At 44.8% G+C, this 21722-nt stretch overlaps 1 protein-coding gene across 1 annotated transcript in view; it reads right to left on the minus strand.

The window, feature by feature from the left end:
* CNTN4 (contactin 4) overlaps window positions 1–21722 on the minus strand; it is an 886373-nt gene that overhangs the window by 255861 nt on the left and 608790 nt on the right. The window contains exon 6 of the mRNA XM_084840334.1: window positions 20224–20319. Within this exon, the coding sequence (XP_084696460.1) occupies window positions 20224–20319 (96 nt within the window). The remainder of the gene's footprint in view (window positions 1–20223; window positions 20320–21722) is intronic.

Genomic DNA, 21722 nt, shown 5'->3' on the forward strand with positions numbered 1-21722 from the left:
TTATTGGAACCCTGAGATCCACCAGCTGGAGCTAGATGCAAAATGGTGCCCCAGGAGGACGAGCCCATTACCTATTGTATACCATGAGTCACATACTTGCATATACAAGTATAAATCTACATGTAAGCTACTTCAGATCTGGGATTCTATCAGTCTAATTTAAACCTTAAAAGATTAATAAAGAAATATGTTGGAGACCCTTATTGATCTAATGGAAATCACCCAGAAGGTTTACTAGTAGATTCTGAAATACTTTCTGCCTACCCTTGGCTTACAATGAACCCTCATAGTTACACAAAATGTTCCTGTATGCCTAAAAATATTAAACCCTGCCTTCGTCTTCAATGTGACCATCAAATCTGGACATTGTGGCTAGTTCTGCATGTGGAAAAGGAAACATACTACTAGGAAGAAATGGTATGATTCCCAGAACAAAGTGTGAGAGCTATAAAAAAGAAACTGATATACATTTATTTCTGCCAGAAGTTTATATGGGAACCAGGACTATCCCAGTTTTTTTTTCAATATGTAAGCAGTTCTCCATAAGGATGAGTACTACATTGAAACATTCTTTAATACAGATGAATACATTTCCATTGCAATATACACAGAATCAGATGGCCAGTTCATATTTAGAGTCTTTAAAGTCAGGCTTCAACCCTAGCTGTGCAAAGCACTTTCCCATGATGTCCTCTGGAATGGGCCTCCAGATGCCATTTAAGTGTGTGCTGTTTACCTATTTTATCTCTTACTCAGTAAAGCGGGGAGTTGGAACACTTCCACTGTTACACATTTCACACATCTCAGTGAGCATATGCCCTGGTGACACAGCTGAAAGTCTGCCTTTTCAAACCAATGCTTAAAACTGTCCGATTTGTGCTAACTCAAAGCATTTTTAGTGATTGCTACCTCTTTATCCACACACAGAGGAGATACATTTATCACACATTTCCACTCAACTTTTGTGAAATTACTCCACATTAACTGTGACAACATTTTGTTTTGTTTTTCATTTTCAAGGAAAAGGTGCGTTAATGCAATTTCTGCATTTATACTGGGTCTGTTTACATGACATAATACCCACGGTGAGGCTGTGTGCATGCAGCCGCCATTTTGATGGTTTGATGGTTCAACAACCATCACATAACCCACTGTATGTTATGTGAGGATTAACCCTCACATAACCACGCTCACTGGGTTCACACGACACAACAACCCCAAATAGGGGTTGCATACGCACTGGCTCATCATAGGTTAAATAACCCAGAACGAGCTGTGGTGTGTGTATGAACCCGGTCATTGTTAGAATAGGGCAAGACACCTTGTTGCATATTTGGTTGGATTTTTTTAAATGAAAAGATTGTACAATCCCCCTGATTTGCTGGCATTTTTAGGTCAGATTATTATTGTTTTGTTTTAATTGTTTTAGCGTGACAGTAAGATTTTATGGTTGTTTTATTGGTACTTGTTTTATTAGAATTGTAAGCCTCTCTGCTCCTTTTGGAAGGAAGGCAGAGTATAAGAATGTTAAGTAAGTAAGTAAGTAAGTAAGTAAATAAATAAATAACAACATGGTTGCAACATTTAGTTTGTTGATCAGTTATACTAGTCACTTATATTTTTGGACCTGATTAACTGGGCAGCATTTTTTCAAAAAGAGGTTGGATCCAAACCTACCACTTCTGTAATGGAAGGAGCTCCTATTTATGGAAGGACCTCTTCCGTTCACGGAAGGGGACTCTCTACATTCACGGAAGGCTTCTTCGGTGATAGGAATGGTAAACTTGCAACCAGGCCACTATTTTTAATACCAGTCCCTATTAAAAAAACTGTCAATGTACTTATGAAATGTCAACTGCCATCTCAGAAGAGATGTTCCCTCCTGTGTGAAACAGAAGGAAGAATGTGACTTCTAAGATATATATGTTACAACACATGCCTGTCCATATAACAATTTTTTTTGCTTTAGTATTATTGTTTTAAAAATGGTTTTATATGCAAATGTATGCTTAGTGAATTGATTAATCAATCGAACAACTAAAAACAATTTGATTAATTGACTAAGGGTCAAACTACCATGTTAAATATGCAAGGCTTGCATATTTAACACCCTGAGTTTGCACACTGTTGTGACTGCTTTTTGTTTTAGATTTTAAATTGGTATTAGCTAGCTTAACGAATTAATATGTGTTTAGGTATTCAAATTATTTATTTATACTGTTTAAATTGATTTTATCTGTATGCCGCCCTGACACCTTAATGATATAGGGCAGGATACAAATGTTTTAAATAAAATAAATCAAAATATGTAGAGCAGTATCCAATGAGGTTGCTCCACCTCTGCTGGTTCTGATGCCCTCGTGTGATCCACCAATTGTGCAATGGGGCTTTGGCACTTCTAAAAATAACCCTGAAATGAGCAGAGTTTATGGAGCTCCCTGGAAGCTCCACTGACCTTCCCCATTCCAGATATGAGTGTTTCGTCTTGTTTGTGGTTAATTTTAGAAACACCAAAGCCCCTTTGCACAGCTGGTGGGTCCTGCAAGCACATGGGCACAGTAGGATGCTACCCATAGCATGTAGATGACCTTCTCTCTTACTTACTCTAAAATGAGTGTGTGGGGCCTTGATTTGGATTGGAACCAACATGTGCGGGTAGGGGAGGTGTTGGCGCCTGCCTGACCTCCGAAGGCAGGGAATTCCACAGGAAAGGGGCCACTACGCTGAAGGCTGGAGGCTCTCTTCCTTGTGAACTCCAACTGGGCCATGGGTCCATGTGGAACCACCAGGAGCAAGCCCTCCAATGACCTCAGTGACTTGGCAGGTTGGTAAAGAAGAAGGTGCTCTCTCAGGCATTATGGTCCCACATTGTTTAGAGCTTTGTACACTAGTACTAAAACCTTAAACCTGGCCCAGTAGCAAATAGGCAGCCAGTGCAGTTCCCACAGCAAAGGAGTTGCACGCTGAAAAGGGGCAGCTCCTGATAACAGCCGAGCTGCTGCGTTCTGCACTAGCTCCAGCTTTCGGACCTGCCTCAAGGGCAGCCCCACACAGAGCGCATTGCAGTAATCCAGCCTTGAGGTTACTAATACCTTTACCACTGTGGTCAAGCTATCCCTGTCCAGGACAGGCTGTAGCTGGTGAACCAGCCGAAGCTGGGAAAAGGCACTCTGAGCCACAGTGGCCACCTAGGCCTCCAGCGACAGGGATGGATCTAGGAGTATCCCCAAACTATGGACCTGATCTTTCAGAGGGAGTGCAACCTAATCCACAACAGGCAACGCACCTATCTCCCGGACTCGGAAACCACTCACCCACAGGGCTTCTGTCTTGCCAGGATTCAATTTTAGTTTATTGGTTCTCATCCAGCCCGTTAATGAGTTCAGGCACTGGTCTAGGACTTGCATAGCGTCTCCTGATTCAGATGTCACAGGGACATAGAGCTGTGTGTCATCAGCATACTGTTGGCACTTGGCTCCAAATCCCCTAATGACTGCTCCCAGTGGCTTCATTTAGATGTTAAACAACATTGGGGACAAGATGGTGGCCTGCGGCACCCCGTAACTCAATTGCCAAGGGGCCAAGGAAGAGTCACACAATGTTACTCTCTGAAATCAGCCCTGCAGCTAGGACCGGAACCACTGTAACACAGTGCCTACGATACCCATCCCACAGAGTCTATCCAGGAGGATACCATGGTCAATATGCTTCCTTGGTTCATGACAGTTCACTGTTTTTTAAGAATTGTAGCTTGTTGTTATGTGTGAACCAGCCCGTTGTCTGTCTGTCTATCTATCTATCACACTAACTTCAGGATGAATTCTACTGAATAAGAAAGTGGATACCACACATGGGCACTTTATTTCTTAAGAACAGGTAGAATGTACAGCTTAATTCTAAAAGTCTAGGGGTTGCATGAGATTTACCACTGAAGCTCTTTTTCTCTAGTAAGATAGACAATCAGCTGGTAAACTGTCATTGATCCATTTCTTAATCTGGAGATCTTGTCAAGTAGCAAATCAGCCCTAATACAATTAACACTATTTCTAATTGAAGTTGCACCACTGAGAGAATGGAATGATTACCAGTTAATTGTCCATACAATGTGATACGAGGTAAAGGGTTTAATTCAGTGCTTTTCCTTCATGAAAAATGGGTACTTATCTCACAGCCACCATGTCATGCCAGAAGAAGAAAAAATGGAAGCATCATTCTGGTGTTATTTAGTCATCACCTTGAATAAATTCACACTTAATATTTCCTCCTGCAACACTTAAACAAGAGCAACAAGAGCTGAGCCAACCAGCTCAATTTACATTGCACAGCTTTTAGCTTCAAAAATAGAAAGACATTTTCCTACTGCAAGAAAACCACAAGAACTAGAAATGGTCAGCTTTCTTTCTCTGGTGCTAAGTCCTCTGTTCCTGACAGCAATGGATAACTCACAGAATCATAGAATAGGGTTGGAAGGGGCCTACAAGGCCATCGAGCCCAACCCCCTGCTCAATGCAGAAATCCAAGTCAGAGCATCCCTGACAAGTGGCTCTCCAGCTTCATCTTGAATGCCTCCAGTGTGGGAGAGCCCACTACCTTCCCAGGAAATTGGTTCCATTGTCATATTGCTCTACGGGTCAGGAAGTTTTTCCTGATGTTCAGCTGGAATCTGGCTTCCTGTAACTTGAGCCCATTATTCCATGTCCTGTATTCTGGGATGATCGAGAAGAGATTCTGGCCTTCCTCTTTGTGACAGCCTTTCAGGTACTTGACGAGTGCTATCATATCTCCCCTCACTCTTCTCTTCTCAAGGCTACACATGCCCAGTTCTTTCAGTGTCTCCTCATAGGGCTTTGTTTCCAGTCCCCTGATAATCTTCGTTGCCCTTCACTGAACCCCTTCCAGTTTGTCAGCATCCTTCTTCAAGTGTGGTGCCCAGAACTGGACACAGTACTCAAGATGAGGTCTAACCAGTGTTGAGTAGAGGGGAACGAGTACTTCACGTGATTTGGAAGCTATGCTTCTATGAATGCAGCCCAAAAGAGCATTTTGTGATCTACAACAATTCCACGATCCTTCTCGCTTGTAGTATTATTGAGCCAAGTATTCCCCATCTTGTAACTCTGCATTTGGTTTCTTTTTCCTAGGTGCAGAACTTGGCATTTATACCTATTACATTTCATGCTGTTGTTTTCAGCCCAGGGGTCCAGCCTATCAAGATCACTTTGAATTTTGTTTCTATCTTCCAGGGTATTAGCTATCCTGCTCAATTTTGTGTCATCTGCAAATTTGATAAGCATTCCCTGTACCATGTTGAACAGCACTGGGCCCAGGACTGAGCGCTGCGGCACCCCACTCATTACCTCTGCCCAGTTTGAGAAGATCCCACTGATAAGCACTCTTTGAGTCCAGTTCTGTAGCCAACTGTGGAACCACCTGAGAGTTGTTTCATCTAGCCCACTTTGAGCTAGTTTGCTCATCAGGATATCATGGGGCACTTTGTCGAAACTTTACTGAAGTAAAGGTATATTCTGTCCACAGCATTCCCACAGTCCACAAGGGAGGTTACCAGATCAAAAAATGAGATCAGATTCGTCTGGCAGGATTTGTTCTTGACAAATCCATGTTGGCTTCGAGTAATCACTGCATTGTTTTCAAGGTGCTTCCAGATGGATTGCTTTATCATCTGCTCCAGAATTTTCCCAGGGATTGATGTCAGAGTGACTGGTCTGTAGTTCCCAGGTTCCTCCTTTTTGCCCTTTTTGAAGGTAGGAACAACATTTGCCCTCCACCAGTCATTTGGCACTTTACCCGTCCTCCATGATTTCTCAAAGAGAATAGACAGCGGTTCTGAGAGTTCTTCTGCCAGTTCCTTTATTACTCTAGGATGCAGTTCATCTGGCCCTGGAAATTTGAACTCATTCGAAGTAATTAGGTGTTCCTTGACCATATGCCTATTGATCTCAAGGTGCAATCCTGCCCTTTCAGCCTGTGCTTCACCTTTGCCAGGGAGGTCATAGACCCTCTTTTGGGAGAAGACTGAGCCAAAGTAGGAATTGAGCACTTCTGCCTTTTCTTTGTCACCTGTTATCATTTTGCCATCCTTATTTAATAGTTGCACCACCATTTCTTTCCTCTGTCTTTTACTATGCACATATCTGAAGAAAGCCTTTTTGTTGTTTTTAGCATCCCTCGCTAACCTCAGCTTGTTCTCAGCTTTAGCCTTCCTGATGCCATCCCTGCAATTCTGTGCTACCTGCCTGTACTCTTCCTTTGTAGCCTGGCCTTCCTTCTATATGTGTCCTTTTTTGTTTTCAGGTCATCTCTAAGCTTTTTGTGAGGCCACATTGGCTTCTTCTCTTGTCTTCCACCTTTTTTTCTTGTTGGAATTGTTTGTAATTGTGCCTTGAGAATTTCCTTTTTAAAAACTCTCATCCATCTTGGACTCCTTTCCTCATTAGAGTCGCTTGCCATGGGACCTCACTTATCATTGTTCTGAGTTTATTAAAATTGGCTTTCCTAAAATCCAGGATACGTGTTTGGCTACACTTGGGTTTTCCTTCCTTTAGAACCAAGAACTCAAGTACAACATGGTTGCTTTCCCCCAGAGTTCCTGTAACTGCTACTTTATCCACTAAGTCATCTCTGTTGGTTAGGATCAAGTCAAGGATAGCCAATCCTCTAGTTCCTTCCTCTACTTTCTGCAGGAGGAAGTTTCCGCCAAACAAGTCAGGAATTTCCTGGAGGGGCCATGTTTTGCAGAATTTGTCTCCCAACAAATATCAGGGAAATTGAAGTCCCCCATTACTACTACATCATGCTTCCTTCAAAGACTGGCTATTTGCTTTTCAAAAGTTTCATCCTTGTCTTCTCCTTGATTAGGTGGCCGGTAGTAGACTCTGACCACCAGATTCCTTGTATTCTTTGCTCCGTTTATTTTAACCCAGATGCTCTTGATGGGGCTACCAAGCTCATCCTCCTGTATTTCTGTGCAGAGATATGTATTTTTCACATACAGTGCAACCCCACCTCCTTTTCTGTTCCTCCTGTTTCTTTTTGAACAAGGTATATCTTTCAATTGCTGTATTCCAGTCATGAGAGTTATCCCAGCAAGTCTCAGTTGTACTTATCAAGCCATAATTTCCCTCCTCTATTAAGAGTTCAAGTCCGTTCTGTTTGTTTCCCATACTCTGGGCATTAGTATATAGACATCAAAGACCATGTGCTTTATAGTCTGGCTTTCTTCCTACATGTGTCTGAAGACTATTATTGGGCACTATTGGAGCTGTTCTCTCCATTGTGGTACATGAGCCTTCGTCCATTGTAACCCCTAACTTTACATCTCCCTCCCCTGTAGGATTCAGTTTAAAGCCCTCCTGATGAAGTTCTTCATGCTGTGGCCAAACACATTCTTCCCAGCCCTTATGAGGTGCAACCCATCCCTTGCCAACAGTCCATCTTCTAGGAAGTATAGCCCGTGGTCCCAGAATCCAAATCTCTCTTGTCGGCACCACCTTCATAGCCAGTCATTCACACGGAGTATTTTTCTTTCCCTTTCTATCCCTCTTCTAACTACTGGAAGGATGGATGAGAAAACTATCTGGGCCCCAAAGTTGTTGAGTTTCCTTCCCAAAGCTTCAAAGTCTGATATGATTTCTTCATAGCTCCGCTTGGCAGTATCATTTGTTCCCACATGAGTGAGAAGAAAGGGATACATGTCAGTGGCCTTTATGAGTGTACGCAACCCTTCAGTCACGTCTCTAATCCATCCTCCTGGGAGACAGCATACCTGGCGAATTCATGGGTCTTCACAACATACTTGGGTTTCAATCCCACGCAGCAAAGAGTCTCCCACTTCTCTTCTTGTTGTAGGCCTTGGTTTCATTGCCTCTGCTTGACTGACCTTCAACCTCTTTCTCACGCTTCTGCAGGGTCACCTGTAATTCTTCCTCTGCAGGCTGTCTTCCAGTCTTATCCTCAAGTACCTGGAAATGCTTCCACAGTTCCACTGGTGCAGAGTGGCTTCTAGTTCTTCTGCGTCTATCTGCCACCCCTTTCCAAGGATTATCCTCTACTGCATTTTTCCTCTCCTCAGCCTTTTCCTCTTCTGCCTCAGCTTGCTGTTGCTCTTCTAGCTTCTGTTCTTCACTTTGCTGCTGTAGTTCCACCATTCTGTCCAAGAGCTCATATTCTCTTTCCCTGGAGGGTCGACACTTGCTCCTCCGGTCCTCTTACTTTTTCTTCCAATAGTGTAATCAACTTGTACTTGTTGCACATGTAGGCCATGTTGATCTCAGGCAAGAAAATGAACAGTGCACAGACCTTGTAGGTCACCACCACTGGAGAGTCTTTTCCTTCCATAGTCTCTATACCCTTTATGTTTCTAGCTTTCTGATTGTACTGGTATAGCCTGTAATTTGTCCTCTGAATCCAAACACTTTCTTCCGACTGTACAATTACTGTTCAGCTGCAGTACAGTGACTGCCCTATGATTCTAGAGGGGTAGCTGTGTTAGTCTGTTTCACCTTAAAGACTACCAGATTTATGGTAGCATAAACTTTCATGGATCAGCATCCATGGAAGCTAATGCTACAACAAACCTGCTAATCTTTAAGATGCTTTCTCTATTAATCAAGGTTATCTGAACAGTCTGCTTTACAGGCCATGTCTGATACAACATGTTCAAATGGATATTTATTTATTTATTTATTAAATTTATTAATCGCCCATCTGACTGGTCACCCAGCCACTCTGGGCGATGTACAACCCACCATAAACAATTTAAAACAATAAAATTTTACCATAATTTTTTTTTTAAAAAAATACCCTAACCCACCCCAAATGCCTGCCTGAACAACCACGTTTTTAATGCACGACGGAAGCTCATTAAAGAGGGGGCATGATGGAGTTCCCTAGGGAGGGAGTTCCACAGAGTGGGGGCACCACAGAGAAGGCCCTCTCCCTCGTCCCCACCAGTCTAGCTGTCCTGGCTGATGGGACAGAGAGAAGGCCATCCGAGGCTGATCTTGTTAAGCAGCCTGTCTGGTGTTGCTGGAGGCGCTCCTTAAGATAGGCTGGGCCGGAACCATATAGGGTTTTAAAGGTCAAAACCAACACCTTGAATTTGGCCCGGAAAACAACTGGTAACCAGTGCAACTCCTTCAGCACTGGAGTGATGTGATCTCGCCGGCGGCTGCCTTTAATCAGGCGAGCCGCCGCGTTCTGTACCAGCTGCAGTTTCCGAACCGTCTTCAAGGGTAACCCCACGTAGAGCGCATTACAGTAGTCTAAACGAGAGGAGACCAGGGCATGTACTACCGATGGAAGCAGATGGTCGGGAAGGTAGGGGCGCAGCCGCCGTATCAGATGGAGTTGATACAGCGCTGTCCGGCTCACAGCTGACACCTGAGCCTCCATGGACAGCTGGGAGTCCAAAATGACCCCCAGGCTGCGGACCTGGTCTTTCAAGGGTAGCCGTACCCCATTCAACACCAGGTCAACATCCCCCAGCCTCCTCTTGTCTCCCACCAAAAGTACCTCGGTCTTGTCAGGGTTGAGCTTCAGCTTATTCCTCCCCATCCAGCCACTCACCGTCTCCAGACATTTGGACAGGGATTCTACGGCCAACCTTGGTGAAGATTTGAATGAGAGGTAGAGCTGCGTGTCATCCGCATATTGATGACACTGCACCCCAAACCTCCTGATGATAGCCCCCAGTGGCTTCACATAGATGTTAAATAGCATCGGGGAGAGGATGGAACCCTGTGGCACCCCACAAGTAAGTGGCCACGGGTCCGAAACCTCCTCTCCCAGTGCTACCCTCTGGTACCTGCCAGAGAGGAAGGACTGGAACCACCGCAATACAGTGTTTCCAATGCCCAACCCCTCCAGGCGGTCCAGGAGGATACCGTGGTCAACGGTATCAAAAGCCGCTGAGAGGTCGAGGAGAACAAGGAAGGAGCATTCACCCCTATCCAGAGCCCTCCTCATATCATCCACCAAGGCGACCAAGGCCGTTTCTGTCCCATGCCCAGGCCTGAAGCCCGACTGAAATGGGTCTAGATAATCAGTTTCTTCCAAGTGTGCCTTCAACTGCACCGCCACCACCCGCTCAATCACCTTGCCCAAAAATGGCAGATTTGAGACTGGGCGAAAGTTGTTCAGAACTTGAGGATCCAAGGAGGGCTTCTTTAAGAGCGGTCTTATCACTGCCTCCTTGAGGGCTGATGGCATCACTCCCTCCTCAAGGGAGGCGTTCACCACCGCCTTGATCCCCTCACCCAGTCTCTCTCTGCAGCTCATAATGAGCCAAGATGGGCAAGGATCAAGTAAGCAGGTGGTTGGCCTTACAGATGAAAGCACCTTGTCCACTTCATCAGGAGGAAGAAGCTGGAACCGATCCCACAAAACCGGTTTGCCACAGGCCGCCTCTTGCTCACTAACTGTATCCACAGTGTGCAGAGTAACACACCTAATCTGATCAATTTTATCTGCAAAGTGCCTTGCCAAAGCCTCACAGGAGGCCTTAGAATGCTCCAGTGGTTCCGGAGCCACAGGACCGACCAGGCTCCGGACCACTTGGAACAGCCTCCTGGGGCAGCACTCTGCAGACGCGATGGAGGCAGCATAATATTCCTTTTTTGCTGCCTTCACCGCCACGTGATAGGCTGAAGATATAGCTCTAGCCCGTGTCTGATCGTCTTTGGAGCGAGACTTCCGCCACCGGCGCTCTACCTCCTGTTTCCGGTCTCACCTCCTGTTTCAGAGCTCGTAACCGCGGATTGAACCATGGTGCAGTCCGAGCCCTGTTCAGGGGGAGAGGGCGTTTCGGAGCCACCCGATCTAATGCCCCAGTGATTGCGGCATTCCACCCACCCACCAGGGTCTCGACCGAGTGGCCGTTGGCATGCCCCAGAGAATCCCCAAGCGCGTTCAGGAATCCATTTGGATCCATAAGACGCCTGGGGCGGACCATTTTAATGGGTCCTCCACCCCTGCGGAGGGGTTGTGGAACCGAGAAGTCCAACGTCACCAGATAGTGATCTGACCATGACAAGGGGGTGGTGGATATACCCCCGACTTCCAGATCACTCCCCGCTTCTCCAGAAACAAACACAAGGTCTAGTGCATGACCGGCTACATGGGTGGGCCCAGTTAGAATATGGTGCAGCTCCCAGGAGGCCATGGTCTCCATGAAGTCCCGAGGTGCTCCTGTGAGGATGGCCTCCGAATGTACGTTGAAGTCCCCCAACACCAGTAAGTTAGGGGACTGTACACGCACATCAGAGACCACCTCAAGCACCTCGGCCAGGGAGTCAGTCGTGCAGCGGGGTGGACGGTACACGAGCAGAATCCCCAGACTGCCCTTCGGGCCCAACCTCCAGTACATGCACTCAACAACCTTGGTCTCCCGGAGAGGGGGTCTGGTGAAGACCAAGGACTCTCGGTAGATAACAGCCACTCCCCCTCCCCGATCCCCAGCCCTCGGCTGCTGTGCATACGAAAATCCAGCTGGACATATGGCTGCAAGGGTTGGAGCAGCAGCCTCGGCCAGCCAGGTCTCCGTAATACATGCCAGGTCTGCACCCTCATCCAGGATCATGTCATGGATGAGGGAGGTTTTCTGGGTAACAGACCTGGCATTGCAGAGCAGCAAACGAAGGCCAGAAGATGGGGTCACGCCTCCCCCAGCCATCCTTTGGCTCTGGACAGGCCCGGAGCAGGGGACAGATACTACACATCTCTCCCTTGTTCCCCTTAGCTGGCATGGCCTGCCCCTAGCGCTCCACCAGCGCCTGCCGCCCAGCCTCGGTATGTTCTGGCCCCCAACGCTCCCCCCACTGCCTCCATCAGGTGGACACATGCCCCCTCGCTCCCGCCTATCAGGATGACCTATATGTCTTCTATCCAGCTTTTACTCCCCTTTGTTTTATATGTGAAAATGTATTTTATGCAGAGTAGGAGGCTACAGAAGGTAATAGCGTTCCGATGTGAAGGGGGAAGTAAATGTTGGGGATAAAAATGGAAAGAACAATAAATAATATCAATACTTCAGTACATTATTTATACAGCTCTTTATCTCACTGTTCATGGTGCTTTCAGTACATAATCTCAGTAATCCTTACAACCACATTGTAAAGTATGCTAGCCTAGCATTATTGATTCCTTATTCCAGTTGGTGTGATAGTGGCTTGTGTAAGGCCACTGAGTGAGTTCAGAGCTGAAATGGCATTTTTGAACTAGAGGCTACCCACTTAATGGGTAACCATTATACTATAGACAGGAAGAGGAAAAAGGGCATGTGCCAGTGGGTGGGGAGGAAAAGAAGGAGAAGAGGCCAGAATCTGCAGGATCCTAAATCCTCTCACACCCTGGCCCCACTCCTGGCAGCACAAATCCACTAGATGGGCTTAGAAGCCCGTCTACTAGAAAATATTAAGAACATAGACGAAGAGGCAAAAATCTCCTCCATTGCTCCTTTCGCCCTGCTAGCAGCAGCCTGGCATGATGCAGGATTCTTGGAAGCCTCTAAGATTGGAGGCTTCCATCTAGTGGGTAGGAAGCCACTAGGATTGTGCCCTGATTTATTTACAAGGCTATATACAGCTATGTGAAGGCGCTCCTAACATAGGCCTGCAGCAGAGTTCCTCCTAGGCCAAGGGACTAGGCCTGGGGGTGACTGGAGTCTGGGTTGTGCTTAAGGGAACAGTGCACAGTTAATTAACCGTACCTGAATATTACACACAATCACCCAACCCTCTGAACTTCTTCTGGATTCCCTGGAAGCTTCCTCGTATACTGTACTCATGTAAACAGCTTCTGTAAAATATATATAAATGCTTGCTCAGTTGTTCAAGAAACCAAATGCTGACTACTTGCTAGTAGGTTAATCACAGACGTGTATTTCTTACGAATCTCTCAGGACATTTATTTTATAAATCTCATTTCCCTATTCAGATGTGATTATGTGAAGAGAAAACAAGCTATCAGCATATCTTTGATAGCAGCACTGTAATAGTCATTGTGATTACACTGAAATAGTCCAGTAGGGAATGAAAAATACAAAACCAAAGAATTTTCATGGAAAACGTGAGATGTTCAATGCATGAATATTCTGACCACTTGGCAAACTTCAGGAGCTAAATACATTTAAATGCAAGGGCTAGGAGAGGAGTGAGTGTCTTGGGAATGAGGAACGTTCTTTATAGTTACTGAATTCTTTTGAAAGAGGAAAGATCGGCTTTGTGGACAGACCAAAGGATGAAATGATTGGTCAATTGGTCGTAATGAAGGTATTGTGTTATTGCTGCTGTTTGTAAGTTACAGAGAAGCATGTTTTGGGGAAGGAGGCTTTAGGAATTTGGAGATATGGGTCACCTGTGTTGCAGGTCAGGCACTTCAGAACAAGTCAAGTCCACACCTGCTGTCCCGTTCTTAAGTAGGGATGGACGGACGCCCATCTGTTCAGTTTTGCCGGGCGATCATACCCCTGCTCGTGCACCCCCAGAGCTGCGCTCCCCCCCCCGCACTTTCTGAGCTGCCCGCACTTACCCAGGAGCGGTCAACGAGCACCACGAGCACCATTTTAAGAAAAAAATGGCACTCGCGAAATATGCACATTTTCGTGATTGCCTTAAATGGCAGTTGCGAAAATGTGCATATTTGTACAAATGCAAAAGAGGGTCATGAATAGCCCACATACACAAGATTACAGGCATTGATGCCTGTAATCTTGCGTATATGGGCTATTCACGCCCCCCCTTTCATGTACATATAAATATGCGCATTTTCATGATCACCATTTCAGATGATCTCAAAAATGCACATATTTCTATATATGCAAAAGGGGGTTGTCAATAGCCCATATACACAAGATTACAGGCCTTGTCTTGCCCGGTCGGCTGTCAAGGAAGCTTCCTTGTCAGACGACTGGACAGGAGGAGGTGGCAGTGCACGCAACGCCCCAGCCACTCTTCCCATCTCCTGCTTGCAAGGAGGAGATAGTGAGAGTGGATGGGGTGCATGCAGCGACAAGGCCAGGCCATTGCCAGCCACTCTCCGAGCTCCAGGGCGCTCATTGGCTGAGTCTGTCAGCACCCTGAAGCTTGGCAAGAGAGGTCCAGGGAACCAGGTGTGGGGGATTTTGACAGCCTCCTGGACTAAGTTGGGCGCGCGTGACATCCCTATTCTTAAGTTGTCTTACATATTTCCCTATAAATGAGTAACAGGGTTTTTGGCAGGCCTTCCAGAGGTTCAGGGCCCTTTTGCATTAAGACCATCTCGTCACATCTCGCAGTGGGGCTTCCATCATGGCCTTTACCAGTACTCCCCCGCCTCCATACCACTTTTATTTAACATTAAGTCTAAGGATTCCCCCCGCCCCCGTGGAACTTGAAATTCAGCACACTGCTTTGTGACCTTCAAGTGATCCTAATAAAGGTATTGTGTTACTGCTGCTGTTTGCACATTTATTCTCTTTTTTAAGTGAAAGACTGGAAGTTAGGGAAGGGACCAGGGATATCCTGAAAGGAGATGTCCCTATAGGAGATCCTACTTTATTGACAACATACTGCTATCTAAAGTTGAACATATCAAGTTGCTTATATTGCTCACGAGCACGAGTCCATCTATTTATATATTTATTTAAAATATTTATAGGCCTCTTTTCAGAGCAGGAGCCCTCCCAAGGCAGTGTAGAACATTAAAATGCATATAATAAAATTCATAATAAAAAAACCCTGATGCAATAATAGAGGTGGCAAAAGTTCCGCAAAACAACAAACAGCATAAAACAGACAACACAATTGCAGCTGTAAGCCAGTCTGATGAAAGATAATCAGGGGAAGGCCAGAGTAAAGAAGTAAGTGTTCAGACCCATCTTAAAAGCCTGCAATGAGGGGGTGTGGTGGACCCCTGATGGCGACTTATTCCAGAGGCCTGGGCCCACTGCAAAAAAGTCAAGCACTGACTCTACTCAGACTGGCAGTGGTTTCCTAAGGCCTCAGGACTGGGTCTTTTGCAGCCCTGTTACCCAAGATCCTTTGCCTGTTGATGCCAAAGTGTGAACATAGGGTCTTCTGCATTCAACGAGCTACTCTGTCACCATGAAATGTTAGTTGTCTTTCTACACCCTTGATGAATGGCAATGCTTTAGGGTTTTAATTTGCTCAACTCAGGGGTGCACATTGTTTTTGGTCGCAAGAGCCGCATGTGATGCTGTCTCAGAGGTCCGGGGCCACAGGTGCACTTGCGCACAGAAGCACACCCCAGCAATTCCAATACAGAACACCCTTTTCTTACAGCTAGCAGCGGTGTGGAAGCAGCGATCTGTATCAGGATCGCTGGAGGAGGGACTAGAAAGCCTTCTCTCCATCCCCTCCTCCAGTGATGGTGGTACAGATCACTCTTTTTTTTGCTGCTGCTACCAGTGAGGAAAGCAAGATCTGCATCAGGATCACTGGGGGAGGGAATTCGGCAGTGGTGGAGGGGGGCATCCTTGGGGGCTACAATTAAGGTTTTGGGAGTGCATGCCTAGTTTAAAGGGTGTACACTCCAGGTTTAAGTGCTTTGGGTAAACATGTAGATTAGGAAAACATTTGGAATTAATTGTGCACTTTGTTTGGAAGTATTGGCAGAACTCATAATAGGCTCAGGATGCTTACATTTCTTTTTCCAGTTTATTCTGTTTCTCTGTAGAGGCAGTCTCTTTTAGGGCCTATAGATCCATGTGATCAAGTACAGATAAAAGATCTGACAACGGTTTATGCCAGCAACTCAAACACTATGGAGGCATTTCTGGGCCCAGTGAGCCCTTTTCGAAGTATTTTTAGTATAAAGCAGGACATATATTTCAGTTTAAAGTGACATGTTTCTGGAGCAATGCTTAGCGAATGAACAAGGACTGTACTGGGAGTACGGATGTACGAAACGACTTACCTGTTTTGTTTCATACATCCGTGGTGGGGGGGAGGCGCTCCGTCCCTCCCCCCGAAATCCTCGACGGCTGGCTCCGCTCCGCAGCAACTCTGCGGAGCTGGCGGCTGGGGCAGCCTGCAGTGATATCCGGCCACTGCTGGGCTGCACAGGGACGCAAATGGTGGCTGCCATAGCTGCCGCCATTTGCATCCCTTTTTTTTGCCGTGATAGGCTACGTAAATATTTACGTAGCCTATCACCGCCTCCGCAGGGAGGCAAATGGCATCCCTGCGTTAGCTGTGATAGGCTACGTAAGTATTTACGTAGCCTATCACGGCTAAAATGGTGAAGCGAATGGCGGCCGCAGACGCGGCCACCATTCGCAGAGCAGTGCGAACGGCAGCAGGTGAGTGCTCCATTTTGCTCACCTTTCACGGGGTGGGGAGGTGGGGGGGCTTCATTCCGCCACGGGTTTTGGGGGTCCAAATGCACTGGCATTCGGCCTCACCGAGATACGTGGCGGAATTCTCCGCCATCCCTAATTGGGAGATAAGCTCCCTAAATAGGATTACAATTATTTAAATCAGTTATGACCCAAATAGGTGAACAACTATTGGTAGATTCCCAGAGGTATCTGGTGACTAAATAACATCCAAATAACTAGTTGTTGATCAGAGTGTGTTGGGACAACAGAAAAAGTCTGATACACTTTGCTTCCCTCTAAATACAACATATTCACGCAGCTGACTTTACAATTGATCCAAATAACAATAGACATATTGAAACATTGGGAAGATTATTAGAGACTCTTACTAAAAGTCTAAGCAATCCGCCATTGCAATGAATTTGGTGTCCCATTGGGTTAAACACTCTCGCATTAAAACGTGATTATTCACACTCACCCATTTTCCCCGTTGCAGTGCTTCATCGAATGCACGAGCTCGGTTCACACTCGAGCAATGTTTTTTTTTCTAATCCAGGCATGATCTTCGAAGATTCGAAGTTGTGACGCTTCACAACTTCGAAGCTTTGAAGATCATGCCTGAATTAGGAAAAAAAAACATCGTGGAGAAGCCCTGATTCAACGAGGATAACGCCTTAATTTTTTAAAAAAAACATCCGGAGCGAGGGATAGGAGGGGGTAAAACTTAATCTCCTTTGAAGGGATAGAACAACCCCCTGCTTAGTGCAGGAAGCCTGATTCCCAGGTGGTCGTCCATCCAACTACTGACCAGGACCGACCCCGATTAGCTTCTGAGATCAGACAAGCATGCGCACATCCAGCCCTTTGCTTGTTGCTGAGGAAACAGGGGCTACTGAGGAAGCTATGTGATCAGTAGTTAGAAGAAGACATGGGGCCGTCGAGAGCTGTGATTGGACAGGAGGGAAATACAAACACCGCCCTATATGGAGAGGTGGGGAAGGGGACTACGACCGGATACGGTAGCGAAGGCGGAAAATCAGAGCACATTAAGGGGAAATACCGGGATATTAGGGTATTGAAAGCGGGAGCACGGAAGTGGGAAATTCCGGTTCCAATTCGAGGCGGGTACTGCGTAGTGTGAAAGGTGGGCGGTGAAACCTCGTTGGAAGTGAAAAAAGGTGGTAAGTGTAGATCCAGCCTAAGCCTACCACATGTACAACATGTTTTGTAGTTGTTTGTGGTACCACATCGAAGCTGCCTCTTTATTGCAAGCTGTTCTTAAATATGGATTTACTGCGGTGTGGTAAAAGTAGGGTTCTCTTTTTGGCTGATAATTACCAACTTAAAACAGCCATCATGTGCTTACTGTGGATGTTTTGCTAAAGCTTGTTATGGCAGCATTTCCATTAGGTATTTTTGTGCGAATGATATAGATCTTCAAAACTCTACATTAACATAATGACACAATTTCATAGCATCATTTATGCAACAATAGAGAACAATGTTTTGTTATGCTCTTAGCTATAATTGTTTTTGTAGAAAATCCTCTCTGAAACGTGATCATTTTGTTTGTCTGTTCATTTTGCCATCTGCCACTAAGCAAACATTGACTTTTTGACTGTTGTTAATGCAACTTCCTTGTTAACTTCATTTTCTGAGCAGCAGCATCAATGAAGTTGGCTCCAGTTACGGAACAGGTTTTGATAAACATCCCATGTCCCCAGAGGAGCACAAAGCATTTTACATTGTGCAAAATGAATGATTTATTTGAGTCAGAGACCTGGAAATCCTTTTCTTTAATAAGTCATATTTCTTTAACAAGTCACATTAAATACTATATGTATGAATTAGTCTAAAATTATTATGTCTATTGACCACAGAATATTCTTTTATGGACTAAAGACATAGGGATAATCTAATCCTTAAAGAAATATATGACTTAATCCTAAAGGAAAATTGGCATGCACATGAAACCTTTCTGCATGAAAGCAGCCATGAATACACATTAAACAAAATAGAACAAAAGAATATAAGAACGTAAGAAGAGCCATGCTGCATCAGACCAAATGCACATCTAGTTCAGCATACTGTTCATACAGTTACCAACCAGCTGCTTGTTGGAAACATAATACGAGACTTTCTAAAAAAGGGGCTGTGGGAACAGGACAATTAGGAGGACATCTTTATAGACACAAGGTACACTTCAGGCAGTTCAAGCACTGAGGTGCCTGAAATATAACATTGCTACAACAAAATCCTTCTGATTAACAAGATATTGTTTAAGATTCTTATGAACCTCAGTGTACTGTCAGATATTATTTATTTATTTATTATAGTTATTTTATACTGCCCTTCAATAATATTCTCAGGACAGTTTACAAGAAGATAATGCTTGATTTACCCAACTGTATACTTTAGCTGATTCTATACTGGGGGTGGGGGATGGGGGAGAGCTCTCCATTTCTGCAGAATCTTTAAGTAGAGGATGGAAAGCCATACGCTGAAGTGCTCTAGGTCTCCTGCATCAAGCAAGGGGCCTGGATTAGCTGGCCTAGACGTGCCCCCCCCCCAACTCTGTGATTCTAGCTACTTCAGCTTTTGTGCATCCACTTCCAAGAAGCTTAGAGCAGGTAGCAACAGTACAAGGGAGAAATGTGATAAAAACAGAATACACAATAAATATATAAATATGCAGAAATTAAATCCTGGCTGTTTGCCGACCCTGATTTTAAATAAATAAACAAACAAACAAACAAACAAAGGCTATGAGCATGTGTAATTTTGATTTTAAACTCTCTTAAAGCACAGTATCATGACTATGGGAATAAGATGGAGTTTGCTTCTGTTGCCCTGATGCTAAACACATTTACTTGGGAATAAGCACCATATTCTTGTAGAGAAGGATAATATATATTTTAAAGTGAAACAAATGACATGAGCATCTGTAACCAAGTACATGCCCAGCTGGCCACCCACTTGACTATATTAAAAAAAATGAGAAGGAAGGATGCTGTGCTGACTAACATCAGACCTAGTGGGCCCTGATGCCCATGCTGGCCCAGGTTCTAATGCTGTGGTTGTTTTCCACAGTCCCCATCAACCCTTGCTCTCTGGGAGATCATTTGAGAGGCTCCTGGGCTGGGGGGCGGGATTGGACTCTGGCCCTGAGGTCTAGCCCTAGCTATACTACTGCTGTCTAGGAGAAGAGAGGTTCTACAATTCTAGGCCAACCACTGTGAACAATTCTCTGTGTCAGGCACAGAGAACCTGTGGCCCTCCAGATGTTGTTCGACTATCATTGACCATTGGCTGTGCTGGCCTGGCAATGGCTTATGGGAGTTAGAGTCCAGTAACATCTGGAAGCCTACAGCTTCCCCATTTTTGCTCTATTTTCTCTTGTTGGCATAGAAGGATGAAAAAACGGAGTAAGATACTGCCTACGGTATGTATCACCTGATCCTTTCTATGTGGTGATACTGCTGTCTCTAATATGTGATTAGCTAATCAACAAGAAACATGAACCCTCCTTGTGTTCAGATGTGGGCATGGCAAACTATTTGCTCCTGTTTTAAAAAATTATTATTATGAGGCAATAATGAATTATTATAAAGTTGACAAGAAACGTGAGCAAGCTGTTGTTACAAAAAGTACATTTACATCCAGACCAAAGATAGTGAATTTGTCATGATTCAGTCTATCAGCATGAAGATCTAGTTGACGTGATTCAAGGATTATGCATCACTGGCTGTGTATATTTATTCATATGTAAATCCCATTTATATCAATGGAGCTTACCTGCATTTTATCGTAATGCAAAACTGCTACATTTATTTATTTTCAAAATGGCAAGGAAGTGTAGATGCTGAGCTGATGGGATTTATGCCACTCACCTCCAGAATGCGGTGGAGGACCACACAGCAGCACCATTCCCTGTCCTTGTCGGACTGACACTGTACTTCTTGTCCTGGTTTTGAAATTTTCAAGATCTGTTAGGAATAGATAAATAAATACACAATTACATGCTATTGCATTAGGTTTCCAAATAAGAAAGATGGAATATTGATCCTTAGACTAAATAGAAAACAATTAAAGAGGCTGCATATGTAAGGCTGGGGGTGGAGGAGATGCCCACCTCTCCTTAGAGGAATCGCTTGTCCCAAGGGTAATCTGCAGGGGGTAGGCTTCTACCTACCTAACAAGCAGTTTTCTGTGGAGCTGCCTGCTTACTTGAAATGGTTCATGTGGCCAGAAGTTGTCATTCCTGGCTGTGTGAAGCTGTCATTTGACAGACAGAAGGGTGGGGGTGGGGCTTACATTCAGAGAATCAGAGTTGGACGAGACCTTGTAGGGCATCTTCTCCCAACCTCTGCACAATACTGGAAATCCAGAGCTAGATCATCCCTGACAAATAGTTGCCCAGATCTCACCCACACCTTAGGTAATTGGCTCCATTGTCCAACTGCTCTTACCGTTAAGCAATTTTTCCTAATTTTCAACTGAACTTTATTGTCCTATAATCTAAGTCCATTAGGTTTAGTAACGCCCTCTTGGGCAGTAGAGAATGAGACTTTGCCCTCTTCTACATGACAGCCCTTCAGGCATTTAAAGAGCGTTATCACACCCCCACCACCCCACACCCCACTCTTAGCTTTATCTTCTCCAGGTTAAACACATCCAGTTCCTTCAACCTTTCCTCATAGGACTTTTTTTTCCATACCCGTTCCAATTTGTATACATCCTTCTTAAAGAGCATATTACAAGATGTGGTCTGACCAGTGCAGAATGAAGTGAAATTTCCTTACTATGGAGTGTCTGTGTGTGGATCTGTGAGTCAAATTTGGATTGACTTGTAAGCCATTTCCTGTTTTTGGGGAGACTGGTTTGGCTAATTTTGGGGCCAATGTCATTTTCATTTCGTTTCATTTATTACATTTCTATGCCACCCAATAGCTCTCTGGGCGGTTTATAAAGATTGAAACCTTTAAAATACAATACAGTAACATAATATAAAAACCATTTACACACTAACCATCAATAATAAGAAATCCCAGGACCTGTTGAAAACCCTATCATATTATGTCAAATGCCTGTGAGTAGAGGAAGGTCTTAACATGGTGTAGAAAAGATGGCACTGCAGATCAAATACAATGTAAGGGGCTATTAGGAAATAAAAGGGGGAAAACATTATTCTCTATAAACAAGCTTGTAGTAACACATGGGAGAGCTCACATGATAATAATCAGCAATTTTAGCATACTTTACCTATACAACAAAGTCTTGTGGCACCTTAAAGAGTAACACATTTATTGTGGCATAAGCTTTCATAGACTATAGCCAACGTAAGTCCACAAAAACTTATACTAGAATAATCTTGTTAACCTTTACCGTG

Source organism: Heloderma suspectum, chromosome 2 (genome assembly GCF_057233095.1).
Source record: "Heloderma suspectum isolate Gila_16-S chromosome 2, 16-S_ref, whole genome shotgun sequence".
Classification (NCBI taxonomy): Eukaryota; Metazoa; Chordata; class Lepidosauria; order Squamata; family Helodermatidae; genus Heloderma; species Heloderma suspectum.